At 55.0% G+C, this 23,661-nt stretch overlaps 3 protein-coding genes across 9 annotated transcripts; all 3 read right to left on the bottom strand.

Moving 5' to 3' along the window:
* Positions 1-904: 904 nt before the first annotated feature.
* LOC122170877 (extracellular serine/threonine protein kinase FAM20C-like) lies at positions 905-9,160 on the bottom strand. Of its 7 annotated transcripts, none has more exons than XM_042838123.1 (12): positions 8,999-9,160; positions 6,948-7,314; positions 4,738-6,310; positions 3,557-3,732; positions 3,402-3,480; positions 3,008-3,100; positions 2,607-2,722; positions 2,229-2,439; positions 2,019-2,128; positions 1,549-1,630; positions 1,355-1,414; positions 905-1,277 (listed from the first exon to the last, which is right to left on the bottom strand). In XM_042838123.1, the coding sequence occupies exons 3-12, from the start codon at positions 5,214-5,216 to the stop codon at positions 1,043-1,045; spliced, it is 1,641 nt and encodes a 546-aa protein (XP_042694057.1). In that variant the 5' UTR covers positions 5,217-6,310; positions 6,948-7,314; positions 8,999-9,160; the 3' UTR covers positions 905-1,042. The 7 variants fall into 7 exon arrangements, with proteins under 7 accessions (XP_042694057.1, XP_042694059.1, XP_042694061.1 ...); XM_042838125.1 differs by having other exon boundaries at positions 4,738-5,374; XM_042838127.1 differs by having other exon boundaries at positions 4,738-5,335.
* Positions 9,161-9,255: 95 nt separating this feature from the next.
* Positions 9,256-13,358, bottom strand: DNAL4 (dynein axonemal light chain 4). Its single transcript, XM_042838130.1, has 4 exons — positions 13,340-13,358; positions 12,427-12,633; positions 11,569-11,652; positions 9,256-10,402 (listed from the first exon to the last, which is right to left on the bottom strand). Exons 2-4 carry the CDS (start codon positions 12,496-12,498, stop codon positions 10,238-10,240), a joined length of 321 nt encoding a protein of 106 aa, XP_042694064.1. The 5' UTR covers positions 12,499-12,633; positions 13,340-13,358; the 3' UTR covers positions 9,256-10,237.
* Positions 13,359-17,487: 4,129 nt separating this feature from the next.
* On the bottom strand, positions 17,488-23,066 carry NPTXR (neuronal pentraxin receptor). The gene is made up of 5 exons (XM_042837853.1): positions 22,351-23,066; positions 19,645-19,867; positions 19,270-19,514; positions 18,714-18,893; positions 17,488-18,448 (listed from the first exon to the last, which is right to left on the bottom strand). Exons 1-5 carry the CDS (start codon positions 22,903-22,905, stop codon positions 18,224-18,226), a joined length of 1,428 nt encoding a protein of 475 aa, XP_042693787.1. The 5' UTR covers positions 22,906-23,066; the 3' UTR covers positions 17,488-18,223.
* Between the last annotated feature and the right edge of the window lie 595 nt (positions 23,067-23,661).

The following is a 23,661-nucleotide window of genomic DNA, read 5'->3' as shown; positions in this document are numbered from 1 at the left end:
TTTTTTTTTTCCACCCCCCCCTCTCCTTCCAGCCCATTAATTCTAGCCCCGATCTCCCCTTGCCGTTCCCAGGCCCCATTAGCCGCTGCCTTCCCCCCCTTCCCCATAGCTCATTAGCGACCAATTCGCCCAATTTGCTGCTTTCTGCACCGTGTCCTGGGGACACCTCGTGCCCCCGCCGCCACCCCAGAGACCCATCCCCACCACTCATCCCCAGCATGGGGCACGAAGCCCCCGTCCCACAGCACCTGTCCCGGCTGACGCAGACCCACCGCAGATTAACCCCGGCCAGGATTAGTGGATAAGCCGGGAGCCGGGCACTATATATGGTGCTGGGCCCGGTGTGGATCCCAGAGCCACCTCTGCGGGAGGGACGCGGCGCCCGCTGGGATTTTTGGGTGGGTGTGGGAAGAGCGTGGGCAGGGATGAGCGTTGCAGGTTGGGTGAACCACGTGAAAGCTCACCAAAGGCCCCATTAACTGTGGGCTGGGGAAAGGCTGGAGAGGGACTGACTGCAAGAAAGGGGACCAGCTTTATGCACAGGACGAGGGGGAATGGCTTTAAACTAAAAGACAGGAGATTTAGGCTAGGTCTTGGGTGGAAATACATTACTCAGAGGGCGGTGAGGCACTGGCACAGGCTGCCCAGAGAGCTGTGGGTGCCCCAACCCTGGAGGTTCTAGGCCAGGTTGGATGGGGCTCTGGGCAGCCTGAGCTGGGGGCTGGCAGCCCTGCCCACAGCACGGGGTGGGACTGGGTGGGCTTTGAGGTCCCTTCCATAACCAATCATTCTGTGATTCTATGAAAATTTTTTTCTCTCATTATAAAAGGATTTGGAGGGATGGCCGTGCCACGTGAATCTGGGACTGGAAAAACAGCCCCACTGGCCGGGATCCCAAATCATGTTTTCTCCACGAGGCCGACCTATTTATTTAAATAACGCGCGCACCCGCCCTTCTCCCCTTGCATCATCCAATACCACGCACTCCAAGCTCTTCCCAGGCTGATGATTGACATCACACCACGTCACCGTCTCCGTGACGTCACAGCCACGACCCTGTGTCATCCACCAGCACCTGGTGGGGCTGTGCTGCCGTGGCCAGGCAGCGTCCCACAGCTACCAGCACCTTGCCCAGGCGCCGGTCCAATGCCTGCAGGTGGGGCTCGGCCAGGACGGGCGCCAGGCGGTCGGCAGCCAGTGCTTCCCGCATCAGCTCACTCAGGCGGTAGGGCTCGGTGGCCAGCAGCCGCAGCCGCAGGTAGGTGGATTTCTTGATGCTGCCGATGCGGAGGAGAGAGCCTGACATCAGGGTGGGTTTTTCCCCAATGGGAACATGGTGGTGGGAGCCGCTTACCTGCAGCACTGCTGGAGCGGGGCCAGGATGGACATCTCGTCACGAGAGTGCGTGCCGAAGCTGAGGGAGAAACCCAAGGGTTGGCATCGGGGTGTGCGTAGGATCACCCTGCATTGGCTCTCATTTTGACTCTTGGCATCCCTCAGCCCCAGCTCTATCCATTTAAGGTGGTTGGGTGCTCCCCTCTCTCCTACCCGCGGCCGTTGTCCAGGTGAAGCAAGAAGGTGTCGTTCCCAAATTTCTCAAAGGTCTCATAGTGGTGCCGGTCCATGTTGCCTGAAAGGGTGAGCAGAGGGTGGCAGCAGTGGGGTGCTGGGATGGGTACCCGCATGGCCCCATGCCAACTCCTGCACGATGTCATCCTGCGCTGAGTTTTGGCAGGAGACAAGCACCCCGACATTGTGGTGGTACAGGGCAAAGCAGCCTCACTCATGTCATTCATTGCAGGACAGTTGGACTAGATGACATTTAAGGGTCCTTTCCAACTCAATTCTGTGACTCAATGTATGCAACATGCCACCGGTTCTTCAGCCCCGAACATGCCATCAGGTGGGGACCAGGCCGTGGGGACAAGCAGGCAGAGTGCCTTCACGGTGCAAAGCCTGACCACTGCCTTTGCCATCAGCTACTGGAAAGTGAGAAGAAACTGGAGGGATGCTCTCACCCATGAGGAAATCAAGTACTGCCATGTCGATGAGGTCAAGGAGGCGATGACCACTGTCATAAGGCGGTGTCCGGCGCACCTGGGTGCAGTAGTTGGGGTCCAGCTCCCACCTTCATGCAAAGAATGGACAATGGGTACATGAGAGCGACCACAGGGCCAGCCCTCCCGTGCTCCTCGAGTCCCTTTGTGTCCCCCCAAGTCCCAGCTCACTCAGCCTTCTTGCTCTTGTGGTAGGAGCGGCGCCAGGGGCTGCGCCAGGAGCGACGCTTGGCCAGAGCTTTGTCGGGCAGCAGGACTGCCATGGAGCCCTCCAGCTGGTCCGGCTTGCCGCACAGAGCGTGCTCGGTGGAGCAGTAGTAGGAGCACTCCCCGTAGAAGCAGATGTTGCCCGCTGGCATGGGGGACAAGCACAGGCTGATGACTGAACAAGAACCAGATGAAGCTTCTCACCATGCCACATGCATAAAGCAATAGCATGGTGACTCTTCTTGAGAACCACCTCCATAGATGGGGACGCAGTGGCAGCCAGAGTCATCGCTAGATGGGTGCCTGCCCTTGCGTGAGAGCCAAAGGTTAGCAAGAGCTCACCTGGGGAGATGTAGAAAGTCTTGGCCAGTTTCTTGTCAGTTGTGATGTCCCGGATCTCCTTTGTTATATTCACCAAGCGACCAGAAACTGGTGGGATTCGTCGGAAATCCAGGATCCTAAAACACAAAACTCAGCACAATTTCTTGCCAGTGGAGCCATTTTTTTACACCCAGTCAGTACAAGCGCCATGAGATGCAGGCATCCTTGCAATAGAGGAGGAAGAGGTGGCTGAAGGAGCCGTTTCTTGGCCAGGGCTGGATGTCAGGTTTGCTGGGAGGCTACAGGCCCCAGAGGGAAGATTTTTGGCCTTGTTTTCCACCAAGCACCCAAGGCTGAGGTTTTCCACCTCAGTCCCCAGGGGCTGAGGCCCTTTTTTGGGTGCGGGCCACACGAGAACTCACCTGTCCAGGTGAAAGGCTGCAATCTCTGCATTGTGCCGCTCAAAGTCTGAGAAGTAGAAGAAGTCAGCGGGGGTCTCTTGTTCCCTGCTCTGCCTGAGAAGATTTGGGGAGGGCAGGGATGGTGGCCAAAGCATGGATCACCTCCTGCTTGTTCGCAAACCACCCCTTGTGCTGTGTCTGTGGTGCTATCAAGACATGACCAGGCACAGGTGTATCCCGCTGCACGGCGCAGCCCCAAATCCCTCTGGGACAAGGGCTGGGAAGTGGTCCTCATGGATCGTCTTCTCCTTCCCACCACTGGAGGTCACTACCCCATCACAAGCTGCACCAAGCCTGCTGCCAACAGTAGGGGAAGGGGCCTCCAGCACTGGGGCTGAAGTCAAGCTCTACTCACTTCATGGGTTTGAAGAGGGCCTGCCCGTAGTTCGGGAAGGTCATGATGAGCTTCAGCTGGGTACCGCCAGACTTCTGCACTGGAAGGGGGCACACGAGGGTGACTGGGCCTGGTGGGGAGGCCAATGGGACAGGGGCGTGGGTAGGGGCGAATACCCGAGCTGACAATCTTCATGGTGGCCAGGTCCTGCAGGAGGGTGGGCATCAGGGGGTCCCTGCGCGGGTACAGCTCGTAGCGGTTGATGCCGACGTGGAACTTGAGCCAGGCAGGGTAGGTGTCGTAGGCTGTCTTCCCTGTCGGGAGGACCATCTCGGCTTTACTGCTGCTGACCCTGCAGCCCAAAAGCCACCACCACCCCAACAACAACAACATTTAGTTGGGATGGGGTCTTGTTCCCAGGCTCTTTCTGGGAAGAGCCGGCACAAGGCCTGGGTGGTGACAGAAGCCCCTAGGGCAGGTCCCCTTGGCAGCAGATGGCCACCTTTGTGTCCCCCACAGAAAGTCCCCATGGTCTCCCAGCTGGTCCTCAATTTCCAGCTGATCTCACCCCAGGGGATCAGCTCCCAGGTGTGCAATCAGCTATGCACAGTTAAAGGGGAACACAAAACATCCATAAAAGAATGCTTCCCAGCAGCATCCTGAGCTCCCACTTGTAACTGACTCCCCCTGGCCAGACCCATGGCACCCCCTGGTTTCTCTGTGGCATGAATTTGGGTTATCTGGTCCCACCATCTTAGTATTTTCACCTCTGGAAGGTGTGCTTTCCATAAGGAATCTGCTGCGTATTACCCAAGGTATCTCCATTAATATCTTCCTTTCTAATTAGAGGTTAGTAGTGCAGGGACAAAAATAGGCACCCAGCAGTGGTGAGCTCACCACCCAGCAGAGCCTAAAGAGGTCAGAAAGTGCCCTGAGAAACACGGGACTGCCGTGGTCTCGTGTCAAGAGCCAGCTGACATTTGGGGTTTTGCATTTTCAACATGAGGTGGGTGAGAGGGGGATCAAACTGGTCAGAAGTCTGCATTGGGAAGTTCCTAGAAGTTTACAGTGAGAGCCCAGCGCTGGGTAAGGAGAGGAGGAGATGACCTAGAAGATATTATATGTAACAGTATGAATAATTCAGGCCTCCCCTTGGACTTCACCATGTGCCACATGGGCAGGAGGCTCCCTACAGCTCCCCGGGGCAGCAGCCTGGAAACGGGGCTGAGATAAGATCTGAGGCACTGGGGCTATCCAGGTGGGATGCTGAGCCAAGCAAGGAAATAATTTGTTTGCTCCCTGCCATGTGTCCCCTCGAGAAGCTCCACTCATCCCCCCAGACCAGCCCACTCCTCACCATTCATCGCTCCCACTGCTCCGTAGGCTGAACTTTTCCATGGGATTGACGACAAACAGCTTGTCTTTGTCCTTCACCTCCGGCAACGGGATGTTATAAAGGGGATGCTCAAAAAGTGCAGCCAACTTGGATCCCTTGGCCCATGCTGGGCTGACATCTCCATGCTGGTGCTGGATCCCCACGTCCCCATCTTTTCCCAGTGGCCCTGCTCCCTGAGGCTGGGAGCTTTTCTCCAAGGAACCGTTGCTGCCACTGAAGTCCTGAAGGATGCGTAGGCTCAGCTTTTCAAGGCTGGCCAGCAAAGGGCTGCCTGTGGGGGTACCCAAGGCTTTTGGTGCTTTTGCATCGCAGCTGCAGAGCCTGCGACTCTCAGGGAGAGCCAAGTCCATCGTGACATGCAGCAGAAAGGCCAGGAGCAGCAGCAGGAGGAGGAGGACTTTAAACTTCCTTTGGACAAGTGTCTGCAGCTGGCGCCGCATCCTTCCTTGCCAAGGGGCAGGCACCCACACGGGGTAAAGAGTAAGTCAGTAAAAGAGAGTCAGTGCTTCCACTGCCCTGTCTCTCCTCCAGGCAGAAATCAGGGAGAGTCGTCCTGCATCTAAAACATCGCAGCAAAAAGCAGAGCTGTGGGAAGACCCTGGTGGCAGGACAGAGAGAGGGGTAGGAGCTGCAGCAGGATTTATAAGGGACGAGCTAGCAGTGCCAAGGTTAGCATGAACAGGGCAAGTTCCAAATCAATAGCTGCAGGTGGGTCGGGGACAGAGACGGTCACAGATAACCTGCACACTGGCAATCAAACAGATGCCCTGCACTGTCCCATCTCTCTGGGCTTCTTCCTGCCCAGCTCCCCTTGCTTTCACTCCTTGTTTGCATACTTCTGCCCCCCCTCCCCTGCTCCATCCTATCTGCTGGGCTCCCACTGTGCTTATATCCACGCACTCGCCATCCAGTTTTGCTCCCACTGCTCAGCCAGGGCAATGTTACCACCTCTCCATCTATTCAAGGATGCTCGTATGCAACTGCCCATCAGTGGGTAAAATAAATAGGATAAAACAGCAGCTGGAGCAATTTTACCCTTTTTAATCTCCCCAAAAATGCAGAGGACACGTGAAATCCCATACATCATGCTGTCCCCTTGCTGGAGGCAGTTAGATAAGGAGCAGGTCTGGAGACCTCCTCCAGTGCCACGGCCCTATACTACTCTCTCACTCGTGCTGCTCTCCACACCAGCCCCGTGCTGGCTCCGTCCAGCCCACACGGACAGCAGGAATATGGTGTTCCTGGCTCTCCGTGTCCTGCAGCACAACAGTTGCTTGGAAACCGCCTCCAGCTGACATTGCCAGCAGCCCCAGATCCAGCCAGCACCGTGTTTCCTTCCCCCTGCCACGCACAAACAGCATGGCCGACAGGAGCAGAGCTTCCCACAGGGCTGGCGAGCTGCAAGCCATGCAGAAGGAGCCGGGCAGAGGGGAGCAGATGGCTTCCTTGAGGAAGGGAACACGGCGTCTTGCACTGGGAGATTTGCTGGATCCGGTCTGGATGCACGTTTTGGAAAGAAGGAGCTTAGGAGGGGCTGTGGTTGGAACACAGGATCGTTAGGTCATTGCTTAGTGGAAAGAAAAAAAAAAAAAAGCCAATAAAAACATGTGCTAACTACTTGCATCAAAGGAGTGGGGCTCAGCTCTGGGAGAGGGGCCATGGATTCCTTTATTCCAAAGCCAGCTCTGGGAGAGCAAAGGGAGAGGGAGACCCCCTGCTCCTTCCAGTGGCCCAGCATCAGCTCCAAACTTGGCTAGGGAGGGTGACAAAGGCATCCTTCCCACATCCCAGAGCCAGACTGGGACAGGTCTGTGATGTAGTTAGCTCCCTCCTGCTGAGCTATCAGGGCTGCTGCACACACAGGGACACCAGCACAGAGCCTGCAGCTTTTTTTCCTCACTATGGGTTGAAGCCATCCTTCTCATCAGGAGACCTGTTCCCATGCTATGGTAAATCATAATCCTCCCTCCTCCCCAACTCTAATTTAGCATCAAATTGGAATGTAGAGGAAAGGGGAATAGGTGGGGTGCTCGCCACACTTTGCACTTCAACGCTGGCATTAAATATTAACCAAAAGATTTTTCAGAAAGCCAGACGCGAGCCTACAGCAACGGGGAAGAGCTGGGGAGCTTCAAAGCCTGCCCTGATTGCCTGACAGCACATCAGCGCACCTCGTTGCCATGACATCACCACAGAGAAGCGATTGAATTTGCACCTCTTTCCTCCATTTTTCCAGCTTCTTCACCCCTTCTCAGCAGGGCCCAGTCACCTTTGGGATGCAGGAGGAGCCCTACGCCCAAGGACATTTCCATTGCTGGCACAGAGCGCGGACTCCCCGCCACGCAGGCCGACAGCCGATAACGATGCTCCTCATCTCCCCTCGGCAGGGAGGGATGAAGTCATGAGCACAGCCCTCTGAGCTGCTGCCGCTGCACACTGGCTTGCTGGGATGGACGGATAGAAAGGGTCATTCTGACTGGCACCGATGTATCACCCTGAGCTTTTCAACTCCTTTTCCACCTCTGACTCACTTCGGTGCTTTGACGGCAATAGCAGCGACACCCAGGTGGCAAGACACAATGGGGAGAGGAAAAACAATAGTTAGAATAGAATAGTTCAGTGCCAACCTCCCCAGATTTCTGCTAAAAAACTTTTAAGGTAAAAAACCTCCAGCAAGAGATGGCAGTTTCAGAGTCAAAAGCATTTGTAGGCTCCAAAGCATCGGAGGCAGAGTGGTTACTTGCAGGATAACATGGAATGAGACCATCTCCAATCCATGAACCTTACTGCCATGTGAATTACAGGCATGCCTCAAAGTGCTCGAGTTCCATAGCAAAAGCCCCAAACTGTGCTCTAGTTCCACAGCAAAAAGAGGGTGGGAGTTTCTTGTAGCACACAGGAGCCAGTGCAACGTGACTCAACTTGCAACAAGCAGGAAAGCTGAGCCTACCAAATACTTGCTTGGGGGCCTTGACGCAAACAGCTGAATTTTGGAAAGTTGAGGTTTATGCTTTCACATATAACAGGCATTCAAAAATGGGGTGGCTTTTTGTGGTAAGTTCCTGTGGGAGAGCTGTTGCCCTTGGAAACAAAAATAGCCTGGCACTCTCCTGTGAGCCACCTTCCACTTGCCTACCTTGCGGGAGTCGCAGTGTAGGAGCTGACTTGCTGCAAATTCACACCCAGCTCACCTCAATTTGTTTGTGTGCTCGTGCTCTGAGGATGCTGGGGACTGGTCAGTGTTTGCCTATTGCAAATGCAGGTCACAGAGACATTAGCTTCGGTCAGCTGGTAGCCAAAGTGATAACAGGCTGGTAGCAAGGCCAAGAGATTGCATGCTGAGGTAAGCAGCTCCCTCTCCCTATGAATATCTGCAGGTCAGCATGACCCCACAGAGATGCCCATGACCAGCCTGCCTGTGGACATGCACACAGCAGTTAATTATTCATTAGTGTGAAAGAAGGACAATTAAGGAGACTGTGGTATGGCTGAAGGTATCACTATGCTCCAGCGAGCACAGGGCATTCCAAAGATGGTGACTTTACCTTTTCTTCTGGATGTGCATCCAGACATAAAACATAAAGGAGGTGGAAAGTCTTGGAACAGAAAACCAGCTTTTCCACCTGCCAGCTGCAGCAAGTGCCAGTCAACAGTGCTATTTTCATTTAAAAGTCAGCCAGCTGAAGCGAGACAGAGTAATCACACCAACAGGAAGCTCATGGGTTTGGAGTCTTCCAGACTGCACAATGATCCCAGCACCTGGCAGACATGGTACCAGTTTTGTGTCCTCCCCACTACCTTACAAGTCCCTTTCACTTGATCAGTAAAGAATTACGTGACAGGATGTGGGGTCCAGCCAGCACAGATGGTGCAAAATCAGAATCATTTCTAGTGGACTTATATTACTCCAATTCCTGACATGCTGAAACGGCAGAAAGACATCTCTATCATAACACTGAGATCCACAGAAGGAACTAAGGGAAATGGAAAACCCTTCACAATTGATCCACTGCAAGCCCTAGTGCAGAAAAGTCCTTTGGAATTGAACTACGTACTCGAGTATGGCCTCATAAAACATGAGCTGCCAGTGGCACTGTTGGTGGCTTTCCTCAGAGCAAAGTCTGAAAAACCATAGAAGTCACAAATGCCAGACCCCAAAGGTCAGAGCAGATGCATGCTGGCTGGGCAGAGGATGCAAGTACGCCCCCTTGATGCTACTCACACAGAGGACCTGGGTCAGCAACACCATGGACGTGGTAGCCTTCCTCAGCAGGCTTGCAGCAGCAAAAGGAATTGAATGGGAAGGATGAGAGTGCTTCTCTGCTCCCTTGGAGTCACCCAGGAAGGAAGCAGGGTGTGTATCCACCATCAGCTGTTGCCTGAGCCACATCATTCCTTGCTTACTTCCATGTTTCCTGAACTGCTTCTCTTTTTCATCCACCACCATTGGGTTTTTATTTTAGAACAAACACAGAAAAGGACAATTTACTATTTTTTTTATTGTAAAAAACACAGTTCCCCAGATTTATATAAATAAGCCATATACGTAACATACAATTACGTTCACTCCATCCTCCAACACTGACAGCTTCAAAAGAAGAAACAGGCTAAAAAAGCAAGTCCAAAAGGACGTTAGGTTTCTGATGACCAAGTGATATCTCACATGGCACCTCCTTCCCCTACCAGCCTCCAAACAAGATGCTGAAAGTACACAGCACTTGCAACACCCCCAGGAACTGACAGGGAGGCTTTCAAGCTGTACGAAGAGTTCTCACCCACTCCCCAGGCATCGACAGCCGCCTGTGTTTCAGTGCCATCTCAGCATGCAGTGGGTGAGAAAGGAGGGGGTAGCTTGCATAGCAGCCTCCTACATCCAGGCAGCTCAGCTGTCCTCCCAAATCAAGCAGAAAAGGGTAAAACAAGCCTAATTCCCCACAGCTAACACCTCCACGGACAACCCAAAGGGACACCCTTGACGCAGCCAGCTCTGCGTGGTCATTTAGAAGACAGGAAGGTGGGGCTGTTAATAGGGAGGAAAGAGGCACTGGTCAGAACCATACCACACATAGCCAGGGAGGCAGAGAAGAGAGGACACAATGTAGAACAAGTGGGAGGAGAAAACTTAGGACTAGATAGCACCTTTTCTCCTCCTCTTCGCCTTCATAGTGCTGCTGCATGGTGTGTCATGAGATTACCTATTTAAACACCTCCTTCTTGTTTAAACTCAAACACCAAAGAAAGAGCCACAGACAGATCAGAAATCCCATGAGCGAGGACAGGCTTAGCAAGTTACACACACACACACCCCCCCAAATATACACATCCCATAGAACTGTTACGTCAGTATGGAAAGAAATCTCGATGTTTTAACTATTAAAAATAAAGCCCCACCTCCACATTGTACAAAATCTGTGAAGGAAGAAATCTCCTGTATGCAGCGAGTCTGCGAGCCAGCCAGATGTCAGGAGCACTTCCAGACACACACAGCCAGGCTGCCACCAAAGAACATGTACAGCAGATTCTTCACCTCGTGAGTGATCTCAAAGCCAAACCCTTCACCAATCACAACGTGCCAGGAAGATCCAAATTTCTTGTCCATCATCTCTTTGATCATCTTGGCAGCACTCTGGAGAACGAAGGAAAGTGTAGGGTGAGACAGAGCAAGCAGCAAGTTTCCGTGCAAACAACCCCCTGCTATTCCTCTCTAATAAAGTACTCAAGCCAAGGCAACAGGTATACAGCTGCACTGAGCAAACTGGAAGCTCCTCAGGGCTGTGCCAAAGGCTAAAGCAGCTTACTGTTTGCAGCAGCCTCCAACACAGCAGCTAGGAGAAATTAAACAACTACATCTAGCAGGCATTTTTCTCATTCACACAGTCTGAGAGAGAAGCAAGAGCTGTTTTTGATGGTGGTGGAGTTATGCTGGGCATGCTGAGCATGGTAGGAGATTCAGGTCACTAAGCTGCAGCTATTTTTACATGAGTCCATTTATATATATATTTTTCCAGCTAATTACCAAAACAATGAAACTAGGCTGACTTTTAGAAGGCTTGCTTCTCTAAGATCACACCCTGTTAGGTCTAGAAAAGAACAGAAGATTTTGCAGTGACACTTGTTGTCTCAGGCATGAGGGGACAGAAGGAATCTCCTGCTCTGTAGCTTTGCCTCACCAGCACAGAGCTCCTCTAGCACAAGCAATCTGTGCCCTGCCCATTGAGCAAGTGTGTTTCATTCATCTTTCTACCTCAAAGATGAGGGTAATATTTCAAAAGACTGTAACTCCTCCATCACACCCCATCTACACGTTCTCAGTAATTTCATTCAAGAGGCTGAAAGCTGACAGGGAAGACTGAACAGACTGTACCTAAAGGTTCGAAGAGCTTAATTTGCTCGTTTCCAAAATAAGAGTCTCCTCCCTGCCCTGATGGGGATGATCTTGCTCAACGCTGACAGATGGACCCACATTTTGGGACAGGCCCTCAGGACAGACAGGACATTTTATGAACAGAGAGGAAGCTCACAGAGAAGGAAGGAGATAAGGTTTGTGAGGCGGCATCGCTCTGTGACTCATCTTTGCTTCCTGCATGAAAGCAAACAGCTAGTACAGATCTCACTCACAAAAGCAACTAAATCTGAGATCTAGCCAAGCTGTCTCTTTCTGCCCTTGCCCAGAACAGAAACTGAGTAATCTGTCAGTATGTGATTCTGCTGTGCCCTACAGCTCCAGCCCTGCTCCTGCAGATTCCTTGAGCTGCAGCAACGAAAGGTTGGCCTGATGGATTCAGCTCATACCTCATTGTTCGTGGCATATTTCTCACACGCTGTGACACACAGCTCCATGGCCTCTACGCGCATCTCCTCTGGCATGTCTGTGTGCTGCAAAGAGCAAACAAGAAAGAGGAACTGAGCAGAAAAAGAAAGGCTAGACAGAAGACAACAGAAAACAGCCCTTATGTTGCCCACGCTGTCACAGAGCCCAGACTGCTGGCACGGACACAAGGCAGCTACTCCACGTGACGTTCAATGTTAGCTTAAAGCAGAACATCATCAGCGATACAGGCTTGTTAGCATTAGAATGATTAATATGAAAATGGCTTATTACTGTACTGACTGCCCATTCTTTCCTTTGTCCCAGTCCATGCAAAATTGTTCTCTTCCAAATTTAAGACTAGCATAAAAATAAGCATAGCTTAACGGAGGAGATAAATAGTTTTTCAGTGCTAAAATGAAGAGAAAGACAGCACTGTTTCAACCGTCCTTAATTATGGCTATAAGCATAACAGAAGTCTAAATTACACAGTCTTTTCTGCTATCTAGCTGGCTAAGATCATTTATTTCTGCTCCTCTAAACAGAATAAAAATAAGTTGTGTCTAGCAACATGAGCAGAGGGCTCCAAAAGTGGCATGTGTGGAACATCAGATGATTGCTTTGTGCCACGCTCCCCTAGCTGACTGATTTCCTTGCCTGATGGACAGGCAGAAGAAATGGTGGTGACTGAATCAGTCCTGAATCAAGGAACAGCTAGGGTACAGCACAGCTCTCACAGCAGCTGTCAGTGGAAGAAATCTTATTTTGGAAGGTAGGGAAGAACAAAGGTAGCACTGCATATCTGTAACACTGCTAAAGACATAACTCATTTTCCTTCTTACCCTAATCAGTGGAAAGCTGTGCAGTCTTTTATAATCAGCTTCCTCCTTCTTCCCCTCCCCAGTGTCGGCCATGGTCTTTCCCCAGTGACCCCGTGAAGGGGCAGGGGTCTGAGATGGAGATCAGCAAGGCCCTGCAGTGCAGATGGCTCAGGGAGTGTGCCTCTGAGGATCAGCAGAAGGGGAAGCTTCCCAGCCCAGAGGACACCGCTTAAACAGAAACAAACAAACAACAAATAGGAGACAAGAAGAAAGCTTTGCATTAAAATGGAAGGCGAAAACTATTACAAAAATGCTGTTCCTACCTCCACTTACTCGCTGTATCACAGTAACTTCTTCACACCCCATGCAATCAGAGAGCTGTCACACAACACATTAATGCAAACAAATTTTAAAAACGTATCATTTCCCATAAGTGAGACTTCAGGATGGCAGCATTTCCCAGAAGCACCAGCCCAGTTTGAGGGACGTGCCAAGTCAGGGCAACGCTTCCCACAAGCAACGAGAGGGCATCAACCATGACCAGTCTGGTACACCACAAAGTGCACGTGTATTTGAGGAACAGGATCCGGTGTTCAACAGAACACCTCAGCCCTCGTTGGGGCACTCGCTATTCTCACCCCCAAGGTATCTGTCAGCTGGGGATTCCCGTGCAGGAAAGCACCAGGCCGCTGCTTCAGGCAAATCAGCCAACCACAGCCTGGGCACGGCAGCCCAGCCAACTCCGAGCCTTCCCCTGCGGCCTGCCCCGGCTCTCTCGCTCACAGCGAGGTGCCTCCCCTCCCACTTGGTCTGAGGGCAGCCTGGCTGGGGCGGCTCGGTAAAGCACGCCACAGCACCGGCCGCGTGGCTCCAGAGCCCGAAGAGCTGCGCCGGGAGGGAGGAAAAGAGGGCCGAGAGAGGAGCGCGGCCTCACCTACGCCGCCGCCGCGGCCCGCACCGGTTGCTAAGGAAGAGCCCCGGCTGTCTTAGCAACCGCCACCGGAAGCCCCGCCTCCCTGCCGCCCATTGGCTGTCAGCGCGCCGCCCGCCTCACCCTATTGGCGGAGGGGGCTTGGGGCCGCGCGGCGTGGGGTGTCTGCGGCGTGCCTGTGCTGAGCCACCGCCTGGGGGTGGGGGCAGGGAGTGGCTTCAATGCGGAGCGTGTTTGGGGATGTGGTTCCGCCTTTAGTTTTGAGTAGGATCGCAGACACATTTAGGTCGGAAAGGCATAAATGATCCAGCCCAACCGCCAGCCCACCCCCACCATGCCCACTGACCATGTCCTCAGTGCCACATCCACACGGTTCTGGAATATCTCCGGGGATGGTGACTGCACCACCTGCCTGGGCAGCCTGTGCCACCGCAGCACCGCTCTTACGGAGAATAAATCTTTCCTCATATCCAACCTGAACCTCCCCTCGTGCAATTTGAGGCTATTCCTTCTCATCCTATCACTGTTACCTTGTAGCAGAGGCCTACTTCCACCTCATCACGACCTCACAGAATCACAGAATGGCCAGGGTTGGAAGGGACCTCAAGGATCATGAATCTCCAACCCCCTGCCACATGCAGGGCCACCAACCTCCGCATTTCATACTAGACCAGGCTGCCCAGGGCCCCATCCAACCTGGCCTTGAACAACTCCAAGGACAGGGCATCCACAGCCTCTCTGGGCAGCCTGTTCCAGCACCTCACCACTCTCTCTGTAAAGAATTTCCCCCTGACATCCAACCTAAATCTCCCCTCCCTCAACTTAAAACCATTTCCCTTCGTCCTACACATATCTACCCTTTCAAAGAGTTGATTCCCCTCCTGTTTGTAGGCTCCCTTTAGGTACTGAAAGGCTGCCATGAGGTCACCCCGCAGCCTTCTTTTCTCCAGGCTGAAGAAGCCCAGCTCCCTCAGCCTGTCTTCATAGGGGAGGTGCTGCAGTCCCCTGATCATCTTGGTGGCTCTCCTCTGGACCCTCTCCAACAGCTCCCTGTCTTTCTTGTACTGAGGGCTCCAGATCTGGGCACAGTACTGCAGATGGGGCCTCACAAGAACAGAGTACAGGGGGACAATCACCTCCCTGTCCCTGCTGGCCACCCCTCTTCTGATGGAGCCCAGGATACCATTTGCTTTCCAAGCTGCAAGAGCACACTGCTGGCTCATGTTAAGCTTTTCATCCATCAAGACCCCCAGGTCCTTCTCCACAGGGCTGCTCTCGAGGATTGCTCCTTTCAGTCTGTATAGATACCTGGGATTCCTCCAGCCCAAATGCAAAACCTTGCACTTTGCTGTGTTGAACCTCATTAGGTTCACCTGGGCCAACCTTTCAAGCCTGTTGAGGTCCCTCTGAATGGCATCCCTTCCTTCCATCGTGTCAACCACAGCACTCAGCTTGGTGTCATCAGCAAACTTGCTGAGGGTGCACTCGATTCCATCATTGATGTCATTGATAAAGATCTTAAAGAGCACCTCCTTTCAAGTCACTGTAGAGTGATGAGGTCACCCCTGAGCTCTTCTTCTCCAGACTGAACAACCCCAGTTCCTCCAGCCGCTCCCCATCAGACTTATGTTCCAGACCCCTCACAGCTTCACTGCCCTTCTCTGGACACACTCCAGGGCCTCCATGTCTTTCTTTAGTCAGGGGCCCAGAACTGAACACAGAACTCAAGGTGCAGCCTCACCAGAGCTGAGTACAGAGGGACGGTCACCTCCCTGCTCCTGCTGGCTGCACTACTTCTGATACAAGCCAGGATGCTGTTGGCCTTCTTGGCCACCTGGGCACACTGCTGGCTCATGTTCAGCTTTTCATCCCCCAGCACCTCTGTGTCCTTCTCTGCAGGGCTGTTCTCAACAAGTTCTTCTCCCAGTTCATACTCATATCTGCCCTGACCCGGATGCAACACCTTGCTTTTGACCCTGCAGAACCTCATTAGGTTCTCATGGGCCCAAAATCTCAGTCTAAAATTAATACAGGTGAAGGAAAATACAGCTCTGGGATCACACTTTCTACTCCCAGGTCACCAAGAGTGATGCCTGGCTCTCCATCAGGGCACATCCTTGTCGTGCAGGACATGTCCAGGGCCAGATTGTTCACATGGTATCCTGTTGGTGTGTATGTGAAATGTCCTCCCAGCAGCTGCAGAGCGAAGGCAGCCCTACTCACCCAACACCCATCCATCCAAGCAGAGCCCAGGGCTGCTATTGCCCTGACAGCGCTGGGAGGACAGTGTTGCAGTGATCATTTCTCTTCCCTTTGCCTTCATTGCTGCCGGTGACAGAAATGAAATGCTGCCTCCAGTCCCCTCCCTCCATGACAGTTGCAGTCTTCCTGCAGTTGGGGCCGATTCCTTTTCCTTTTTCTCCTTTGCAGGCATGGGCCTTTTGCAACGAGGCACTAAAACCATCAAGAGAAAGATAAAAGCTGGGAGATCAGCCTTTTTGTGTGTGTGTGTGTGTGTGCAAAGGAGATAATTAGGAACAGAATCTCTGGGAAGAAGATCTTTCCATCATTACCCTATCTCCAGGCAGCTACTCTAATCTCTCTGGGGATACAGCGCTTTCAAGCACCATATTCTTTCTGTGCTTTTTTTAATGCTTTAATCCCTGTGTAGTTCACCCACTTTTGCTGGGAAGCAGCGAGTCGGTGCGAGCTCTGTCTGAGGCTGTGTGTTGTATGCGAGTGTTTGCGTGATGTTGCCTGCAATTAATTGTGCTTTGGTTTTGATCAATGTGGTTCCAGGGTAGCCGGGGGAGGAGGGGAAATGTTCCCCATGGGAAACCCTGGCACTGTTCAGCAAAGCCTGAATTCATACCTCTGTGCTGGTAAAACAACAACGTGCCACTGATGCACGGCAGCATCAGGTTGCATTGCAGTGCCCATCATTGGCTGGGAAATGGGGACACAGCCAGCTGTGTGTCACCACAGCACAGCCCTGCTGGAGCGTCCCGCTGAGCCTTCCTGCCTGCAGGAGGACATGGAGGCAATTAGAGCAGCCCCCCATCGTTAGGACAAAGTGGGCTCATCGTGGTGGCACCCACTGGGACACATTGCAGCCCAGCTCCCAGCTTGGGAATTACGGCGTTTCCTCCTCAAGCCTCGTAATTAATGGCTTCAGAGCCTCATAATTAATAGTGTCAGCATCCAATATGTCTTTGCTTTAAACCCTCTTTTAGGAAGAGGTGCCGAGCCATAGCGTGCTTCAGCACAGCTGTTACACCTCTCCTTCATTAACCCTCCTAAGAACCATCTCATTTTCCCTTGTCTTAGTGCACAAAGCATTGTTTTCCAGCATGCTGCCCTCAGAGAGACACAGCTCTTTTCCTCAGTGGCTCTGCTTAATTTAGAAGCCAGCAGCATCTGTAAGCCACTGCAATTATTCTTTGCAACCCCATCGATTTTTTCACCTCCTGCCATCTCCCCAGCTGCTTTCCTAAACCCCATAACCAGTTTTTGCTTCTCACAGGGCACAGATAACCAAAACCCACACCTTGCTTCTCCTTCTCCACCCAGTTACAGAATACGCAGCCACAGAACATCAGGGCTGAGGCCTCACTGAGAATGGAAATCAAATATTTATTCCCATTCTTGATTTCCTGCCTCTTAACTAGTTTTTAATCTCTCCATAATGACTTCATTTCCTTAAGAGCCTTATTCGGGGGAGTTTGCCATAAGCCTTTAAAATGCCTGGGTAAATTATAGCCTTTCCATGTCCCCCGTTCAGCCCAATTGCCTCCAAGCCCCCAGGAGAGAGCCTTAGGTGAGAGCTGCAGAGCATCCTGCAGCCCTGAGCTCCCAGAGCTCTGCTGCCTTCCTCCAGGCATACACCCAATATCCCCACAGGGATTTTTGCCTTCTTTTTCCACCAGGTTTGCAGCCCCACGAGGCTCTGACAGACACGCCACGTTTATTGCCCACAGCCAGCGTTACAAAAGAAATGTCCCAACACGACACGGCCACGCACAAGCGAGCGACTGGGGGGGTGGGAGGGGTGGCATGAAGATCACAGTGTTTCCCACTCGGCACAGAGGCTGCACTGCATCCCCACTGCATCCCCCCCACCCTGGTGGGTTGTCCCCTCTGCCCCCTGGTCCCTGGGCAGGAGGTGCAAAGTGGGACATGCTGGGCTTGGAGGAGTGCTGGAAGCTGGACATCACACCGTGAGACCCCCCCAAAAAGTCCCTGGCATAGACATATTGAGACACCAGCAAGGAAACATCACATCCTCAGGCACTCTCCGAGGCCACCAGCATCCCCAGCCCCAGCCAGCTCAAAGCAGGGGCCGAGGCACGGGTGAGGCCAGCACCCCTGCAAGTAGCTCAGCCCCAAAAGGCTGGGGGGCAATGGGGCACACTTCTCCCCGTGCCCCTTTTCCTCACTTTTGCTTCATTTCCTCCACCCTGACCAGGGCTGGGTGCATGAGGACGAGTCTCTGACCCTCTTTCCCTGCCTTATGTGGCACAGGGAAGGCTTAAAATAAAAGAAATAGATCCCACTCATAGGACTTTTTTCATCCTATGGGGGGAGGACGATTCTGGAGAATGGCTGATGGAGAAGAAGGGCTCGGAGGGAGCAGGCTCACAAAACCAGACGTCAGGGCGATGAAAATAAAGAAGTGTAGGGGATGTCCCACTCCCAGCCCCTCCATATCCCCAGTGCCCGGGGCCCAAAACAAAACAGGGCAAGGTGAGAGGCAGGAGGAGCGAGGGGCTGCCGTGGGACCTCCCCTGAAGGCCTCGAACATCGCCCCATCATAGGGTGGTGGTGGTGGTGAGAGGGTCTCGTTGATCTGGGAGGGTTGGAAGGGCAGCCTGGAGCTGAGAGTGTCGTTCACGCCTTCCTCCCCTCGTCGCAGGCAGTGAAGGCTGCCTTGCTGGCCCCTCCAAAGACCTCGACAGCCTGGTCGTCCCACTGGATGACGTTGCCTTGAAGGTGCGAGGTACAGTTGGCCAAGGCCAGGATCTCCGCTGGAGCCAGCATGTGGTCCCAAACAGCAAAATGGGCCAGCTCCCCCACAAAGGCCTGCGTGGCATCGAAGCGGCCGCCCAGAGTGTCCTGGGGATGGGAGGAGAGCAGGGACAAGGGGATGAGTTGGGGAGAGGGAGGGATCCGCGTGGAGGTGGAGGTGAAGAGGGACAGGAAAGGGAAGAGGAAAAAATGTTGAGGACAAGAAACCCACCTGGGTGTTGGATGAGAAGGCAGAGAGCCCTCATATCTGAGCCCCACAGTCCCCACCCCGGGCCCCATTTGGGGCTGCCTCTGCCCAAACTCTGTTTGGGAATGCTCACACCCATAGCAACCAATAGGCTGCAGCAGGTACCTGCTCCTGGCCCAGGATGATGACGCCCTGTGGCTTGATGGCGTGCCAGGAAGCCAGGTTCTCACCGGAGCCCCGCTGCTCACCGTCCTGATACGCCGACCACTTGCCATCGCGAGTGGTCCATGCCACACAGACGTGGTGCCAGGCTTTGTCCTTCAGGCTCAGTGGCAGCTGGGCAACCTGTGGGTAGAAAGCAAGAGAATGAAACTCACTGGGGCTGCCAATGGGCCCCAGCACATCCCACTGAGGGACTCAGAACTGTTGCTTCTCTCCATCAAGACCCACCAGGCAGAGCTGTCCTCCCCATGCCCTTCCTCCTTGTGGTCCCCCATGCCACCTCCCAGGGAACTCACTTAGGATCACAGAATCACAGACTGGCTTTGGGTTGGAATGGCCATTGAAGACCATTCATTTCCAACCCTTGCCATGGGCAGGGCTGCCAGCCACAAGATCAGGCTGCCCGGGGCCCCTTTCAACCTGGCCTTGAGCACCTCCAGAGATGGGGAATCAACCTCCAAGAATTGGGATGGAGAGAGCGTGGGAAGGCTGGGCTGACCTTGTCATTGATGAGCAGCTCCAGGGGGTTGCTGCCCCACTCAAGCAGCACGATCTCGTTGGCTTGGGTGGGGACAGAGTAGGAGAAAGGGGTGCCGAGCCCTGACAAGGCCTTGGACTTCAGCCACATGCAGATGGTGAAGGCATAGAGCTCCGGCAGGCTCTTCTTCATGCGGGCGTACATGTAATTGTTCTGCACCGGGATAGTCACCTTGAAGGCATCAGGAGGGCTGTAGCTTGGAGCTCCTGCATGCCACAGATGGGAGGAGAGAAGAGAAGGGTGAGGAGTGAAGGTGCCCATCCCGTGCTCCTCCAGGTTTGCCCTTGGATTCGGTGTCAGCCCACGCCTCCTCTGTCCCCCTTGGGCAGCACTCACCGTGCTCCAGCTCCGCCACTCGGTTCTGCAGGGCACTGAGTTCCTTCTCGATGTCGTGCTGCTGCTGGCTGCGGTCCGTGTTGGCGGCGTGCCTCTCCTTCTGCAGGGCGAGGATCTTGGCCAGGAGCTGCTCCTCCAGCTGCTCCATCTTGCTGTGCAGCGCATCGCGGGCGAGCGCTGGGGCGGTGGGCGCTGACCCATTGGGGCGGGATGGCAGCTCCTGCTGCGCTCGGCGGCGGGGTGAAATTCAACATCATGTCAGCATGGAAGGTTAAATCGTGATATGTCAACCCATGACACCACGTGGACCACAGGGACCACGTCAACCTATGACACCATGGGGACCACAACCCAGGATCTTACCCAAGGGCTTTGTCCCATCAACCTCTGGTACAAAATGGGGTTGGTCACGTTGGTTGCTCTCAATGACTTTTGGGAGCTCAGGTCGCCCTGCTGCTCGCTTGCTGTTGTGGCACGGCTGAGCAATCCTCTTAGCCCAGCTCAGCCCATGTGCGTGGGTGCGTGCACACGTGCCAGGTCAGCAGGTAGCTCTCCGTCAATGTAAAGCCGGCATCGCCCATCTGCTGGCAAAGCCCCAGCTACCAGGATGTGTGCCAAGAGGAACGGGGTCAGCAGTGGCACTCGGGGACACCTCCAGTCCCCAAGGCTGATGGCAGTGACCCCCCTGCCCTGTCCACACCTCCCTGTAGCTGAGCCAGGCTTGGGCAGGGAGGATGTGGCCTCCACGGATGGGAACGGCAGGGGAAAGTAGCAGGGAGAGGAAGCGAGGAGATGGTGTTGGCGTGAGCACAAATGGACCCGGACCAGGCGGGAGCACGCTGAGGCTGGAAATGAAGAGATGCTGCCGAGTGCCAGCAAAGCTCTGGGCTTTGGAAGAGCCTCTAGCAGGGACAGCCAAGGCAAAAACCCTCCGTGGGTTTTGCAAAGAAAACCAAAGAGAAAAGCAAAAATCAATGGCGAAGGTGCATGGGGGGGCAGCTCCAGCACCCACCTTTGTCTAGGGATGCTCTTGCAGAGAGCAAAGATTCTCCAGGAGGGAAGAGTGCAGGTGGCACCCGCAGCTCCAGTCACCCCATCCCTGAGGCTAACCACCCCAGTGGGATGTGGGGACACGGGACCATCTCAGCCCCCCAGCTCCCAGACTGCACTGCATCTCCACAAGCACCTCCAAGCACGCTTCTCCCCAGTTCTTTGCGAAACACTTAATTATAGCTGTGCAGCTGTTATTTACCAATGTGGGGAGGGCTCCCATCTGCCGCCACAGCACGGGCAGCTGGGGAGTGGGCAGCGGGAGCGGGGGAGGTGCATGGCACACGTTGGCCACCAGAGCTGCTGAAAAGATTGAAAGCTGCCAGGTAGCGCTCAGCGCGTGAAATGTCAGCGGCTGCGGGGGGGCTCGGGCGGTGCTCATTGTTGGGCACAATGCACTTTCGTTTATGTAAGGGGATCACAGCCTTCATTTACTAATGCGTTGGCAAATCTGCTCCTCGTGGCTTCCCTCCCCCCCGTGCCGGCATTCAACTAAGTGGGGAGAGCAGGGCTGGGGACAGGTGCCCCCTGTGGGGCCCATCGCTGGACACTTCCCCCACTTGTGTGCCCGCCCCGTGTGGGCACAGCTCTCCGTGCCCTCAGCACTGTGCCACAAGGGACGGGGGTTTCCTTGGAGGAGCCAATCCAGCAGCACGTCTCCATCACCCTTGGGTCTCGCTTGGAGCTGTCAGTGTTTGGGTGTCCATACCCATACCCATCACTTTGCTGCCAACAGCCAGCGCATCACCCCCAGGCTAGCCCCCCAAGGAGGTGTCCTCCATGCACATCTCTCCATTTCAATCTCTTTATACCTTACGAGGCCCAGATGCATGCATGACCCTTTGCCATCTCCTTGCCTGAACCCTCTGTTGTTAATGAAGTTCATGGGGCACTGGCTCTCAACGGGCCACTGTGCTGTTAGAGAGGAACAGGATGGCAATGGGAACCAGGTGGGATGGGGATGAGGTTGATGTGAAACTCCTGGCAGGTGGCTGTGGCCCCAAATGACCTCCAGGTCAACACATTGTCCCTGGAGCAATGGCAATCTGGGGGAAATAACCCAAGAAAAACAGCCTCCACATGCCCGAAGCTTGCCTGCTTCACCCCGCTGCATCCGTTCCCCCAGCGTGGACACTTCTCCCTGCCAGCCTCCAGGTAACCATGAACCCCCACCAGGGTTTGTGTGGCCACTGAACCCATCCTAACCCCAAGGAACGGACAAATGGACACTGACCCCAGGATGGGCTGACACCATGGTAGAGATGCTCGGGGGAGCAGGTGTGGGTTGGGGTCTTTCCCAACTCTTCAACCCCTCTGGGTTGGGGGGCTACGCTCACACTTTCCATTGTAAGGAGCCCCGCTTTATGGCCATGATGGGGCTGAGCAGGAGGGCAGCACCTGGACACAGTCCATGGTTCCCACATTGGGCAGCGGTTGGTCAGGAAGTGACGTTTGGGGCCACCCGCTATGGGGGGAATGGGCGGGAGGCAAAGGGCGAGCACTGAGGGACCCCCATCCCCTGAGCAGGGACCGCGATGCCGGGAAGGGGGGCAAGGAAGACCTTCCCAGAGCTCCCCAGGGGTGGCGGGAACATCGGGAGGGGAAAGAGCAGGCTTTGGGAGGGATGGGCTTGGGGGATTCCCCCGGCCTCCCCACCTCGATCCGGTCGATGCGCTCCTGCAGGGCGCGGACGGCGTCCTCCAGCTCTCGCACGGCGGGCGGCTCTGCGGGGGGGTGCCCCATGGTGCCGGGCCGGGGGGCGGCGCGGAGCCCGGCAGCGGGGGGAGCGGCGTGGAGGCCGCCCTCGCAGCGGCTCAGCTTGCCCGTCAGCTCGCGGATGGTCTCCTGGTCCATGCGGATGCGCTCCTTCTGCTCCAGCGCCGTGCGGCGCAGCTGTGCCGCGGCGCTGCGCAGCGCCAGCAGCTCTTCGGGGCCGGCGGCGGCGGGGCCGGGGGCGGCCGCGGGGCACTCGGCGCTCAGCGGAGTGCAGACGAAGCGGCTGAACAGCGGCGTCGAGCCCGTGAGGCGAGGCCCGGCGCTGGCCAGAGCCTCGGCGGGGCCGTGCAGCGCTCCCAACCCCTTGTCGGCGGCGGGGAGCAGCGCGGCGGCGGCCGAGTCATTGTCGGCGGCGGTGGGAGCGGCGGGGGCGGCGGTGCCCGCCGGGTGGACGCTGGCGATGATGCAGATGATGGCCCCCAGGAAAGCCAGCATGCCCGCCGCCAGCAGCACCGCCAGAAACTTCAGGGTGGCAGCGGCGTGGGGGGCCCGAGCCCGCGGACGGCGAGAAAACAAAACGGGGACGGAGGGAGGGAGGAAGGGAGGGATGGAAGGAAGGATGAATGGAAGGATGGATGGATGGAAGGATGGATGGAAGGATGGATGGACGCACGGACGGAGGGACTGGCAGCAGATGGAGAAACGGACGCTACCGGCAGCAACAGCACCGGCGCCGGGCCCCGCCGCGCCGCGCTTATATCAGCCGGAGCCGCACGCACCGCCCCCGCCGCCGCCGGGCCGCCCCCACCGTTCCGCCGGGAACGGGAACGGCAGCGCCGGCGCTGCCCGCGGTCCGAAGCGCCGTGCGGCTGTCCAGGAAGGAGATGTGGGGCTGCTCGGGGAGCGGGTGCGTGCAGCCGGCCCACTCTTTCCATCCGTCATGAAAATGAGGCACCTCAGGCACCTGCTTGTTCCTTGCTTAGTACTTGAGTGCACAGCGCAGCGCATCAAGATCATAGAACCATGAAGACTAGAAAAGAGCCATGAAGATCACCCAGCCCAACCGCCAGCTCACCCCCACCATGCCCACTGACCACGTCCCTCCGTGCCACATCCACACGGCTCTGGAACACCTCCAGGGACGGTGACTGCACCACCTCCCTGGGCAGCCTGTGCCACTGCAGCACCGCTCTTTCTGAGTTTTCCCTAGGATCCAACACGAACCTTCCCTGGTACAACTTGAGGCCATTT

The sequence above is a fragment of the Centrocercus urophasianus genome, unplaced genomic scaffold (genome assembly GCF_019232065.1).
Source record: "Centrocercus urophasianus isolate 14NV4802_14NV808 unplaced genomic scaffold, USGS_Curo_1.0 seq_73, whole genome shotgun sequence".
In the NCBI taxonomy this organism is placed as follows: domain Eukaryota; kingdom Metazoa; phylum Chordata; class Aves; order Galliformes; family Phasianidae; genus Centrocercus; species Centrocercus urophasianus.
This window is presented reverse-complemented; position numbering and strand designations above follow the sequence as displayed.

Coding starts and splice junctions, on each gene's coding strand:
- LOC122170877 (XM_042838123.1), bottom strand. CDS start 5,216: ATGCGGCGCCAGCTGCAGACACTTGTCCAAAGGAAGTTTAAAGTCCTC. Junction 1,631..2,018: donor AGTACTTGATTTCCTCATGG/GTGAGAGCATCC, acceptor TCACCCTTTCAG/GCAACATGGACCGGCACCAC. Junction 1,415..1,548: donor CACCTGGACAACGGCCGCGG/GTAGGAGAGAGG, acceptor TTTCTCCCTCAG/CTTCGGCACGCACTCTCGTG.
- DNAL4 (XM_042838130.1), bottom strand. CDS start 12,498: ATGGCCGACACTGGGGAGGGGAAGAAGGAGGAAGCTGATTATAAAAGA. Junction 11,653..12,426: donor ACAGCTTTCCACTGATTAGG/GTAAGAAGGAAA, acceptor TGCTCTTTGCAG/CACACAGACATGCCAGAGGA. Junction 10,403..11,568: donor AATATGCCACGAACAATGAG/GTATGAGCTGAA, acceptor TTCGTTCTCCAG/AGTGCTGCCAAGATGATCAA.
- NPTXR (XM_042837853.1), bottom strand. CDS start 22,905: ATGCTGGCTTTCCTGGGGGCCATCATCTGCATCATCGCCAGCGTCCAC. Junction 19,868..22,350: donor AGCGCATCGACCGGATCGAG/GTGGGGAGGCCG, acceptor CGCCGAGCGCAG/CAGGAGCTGCCATCCCGCCC. Junction 18,449..18,713: donor TCATCCTGGGCCAGGAGCAG/GTACCTGCTGCA, acceptor TCCCATCCCCAG/GACACTCTGGGCGGCCGCTT.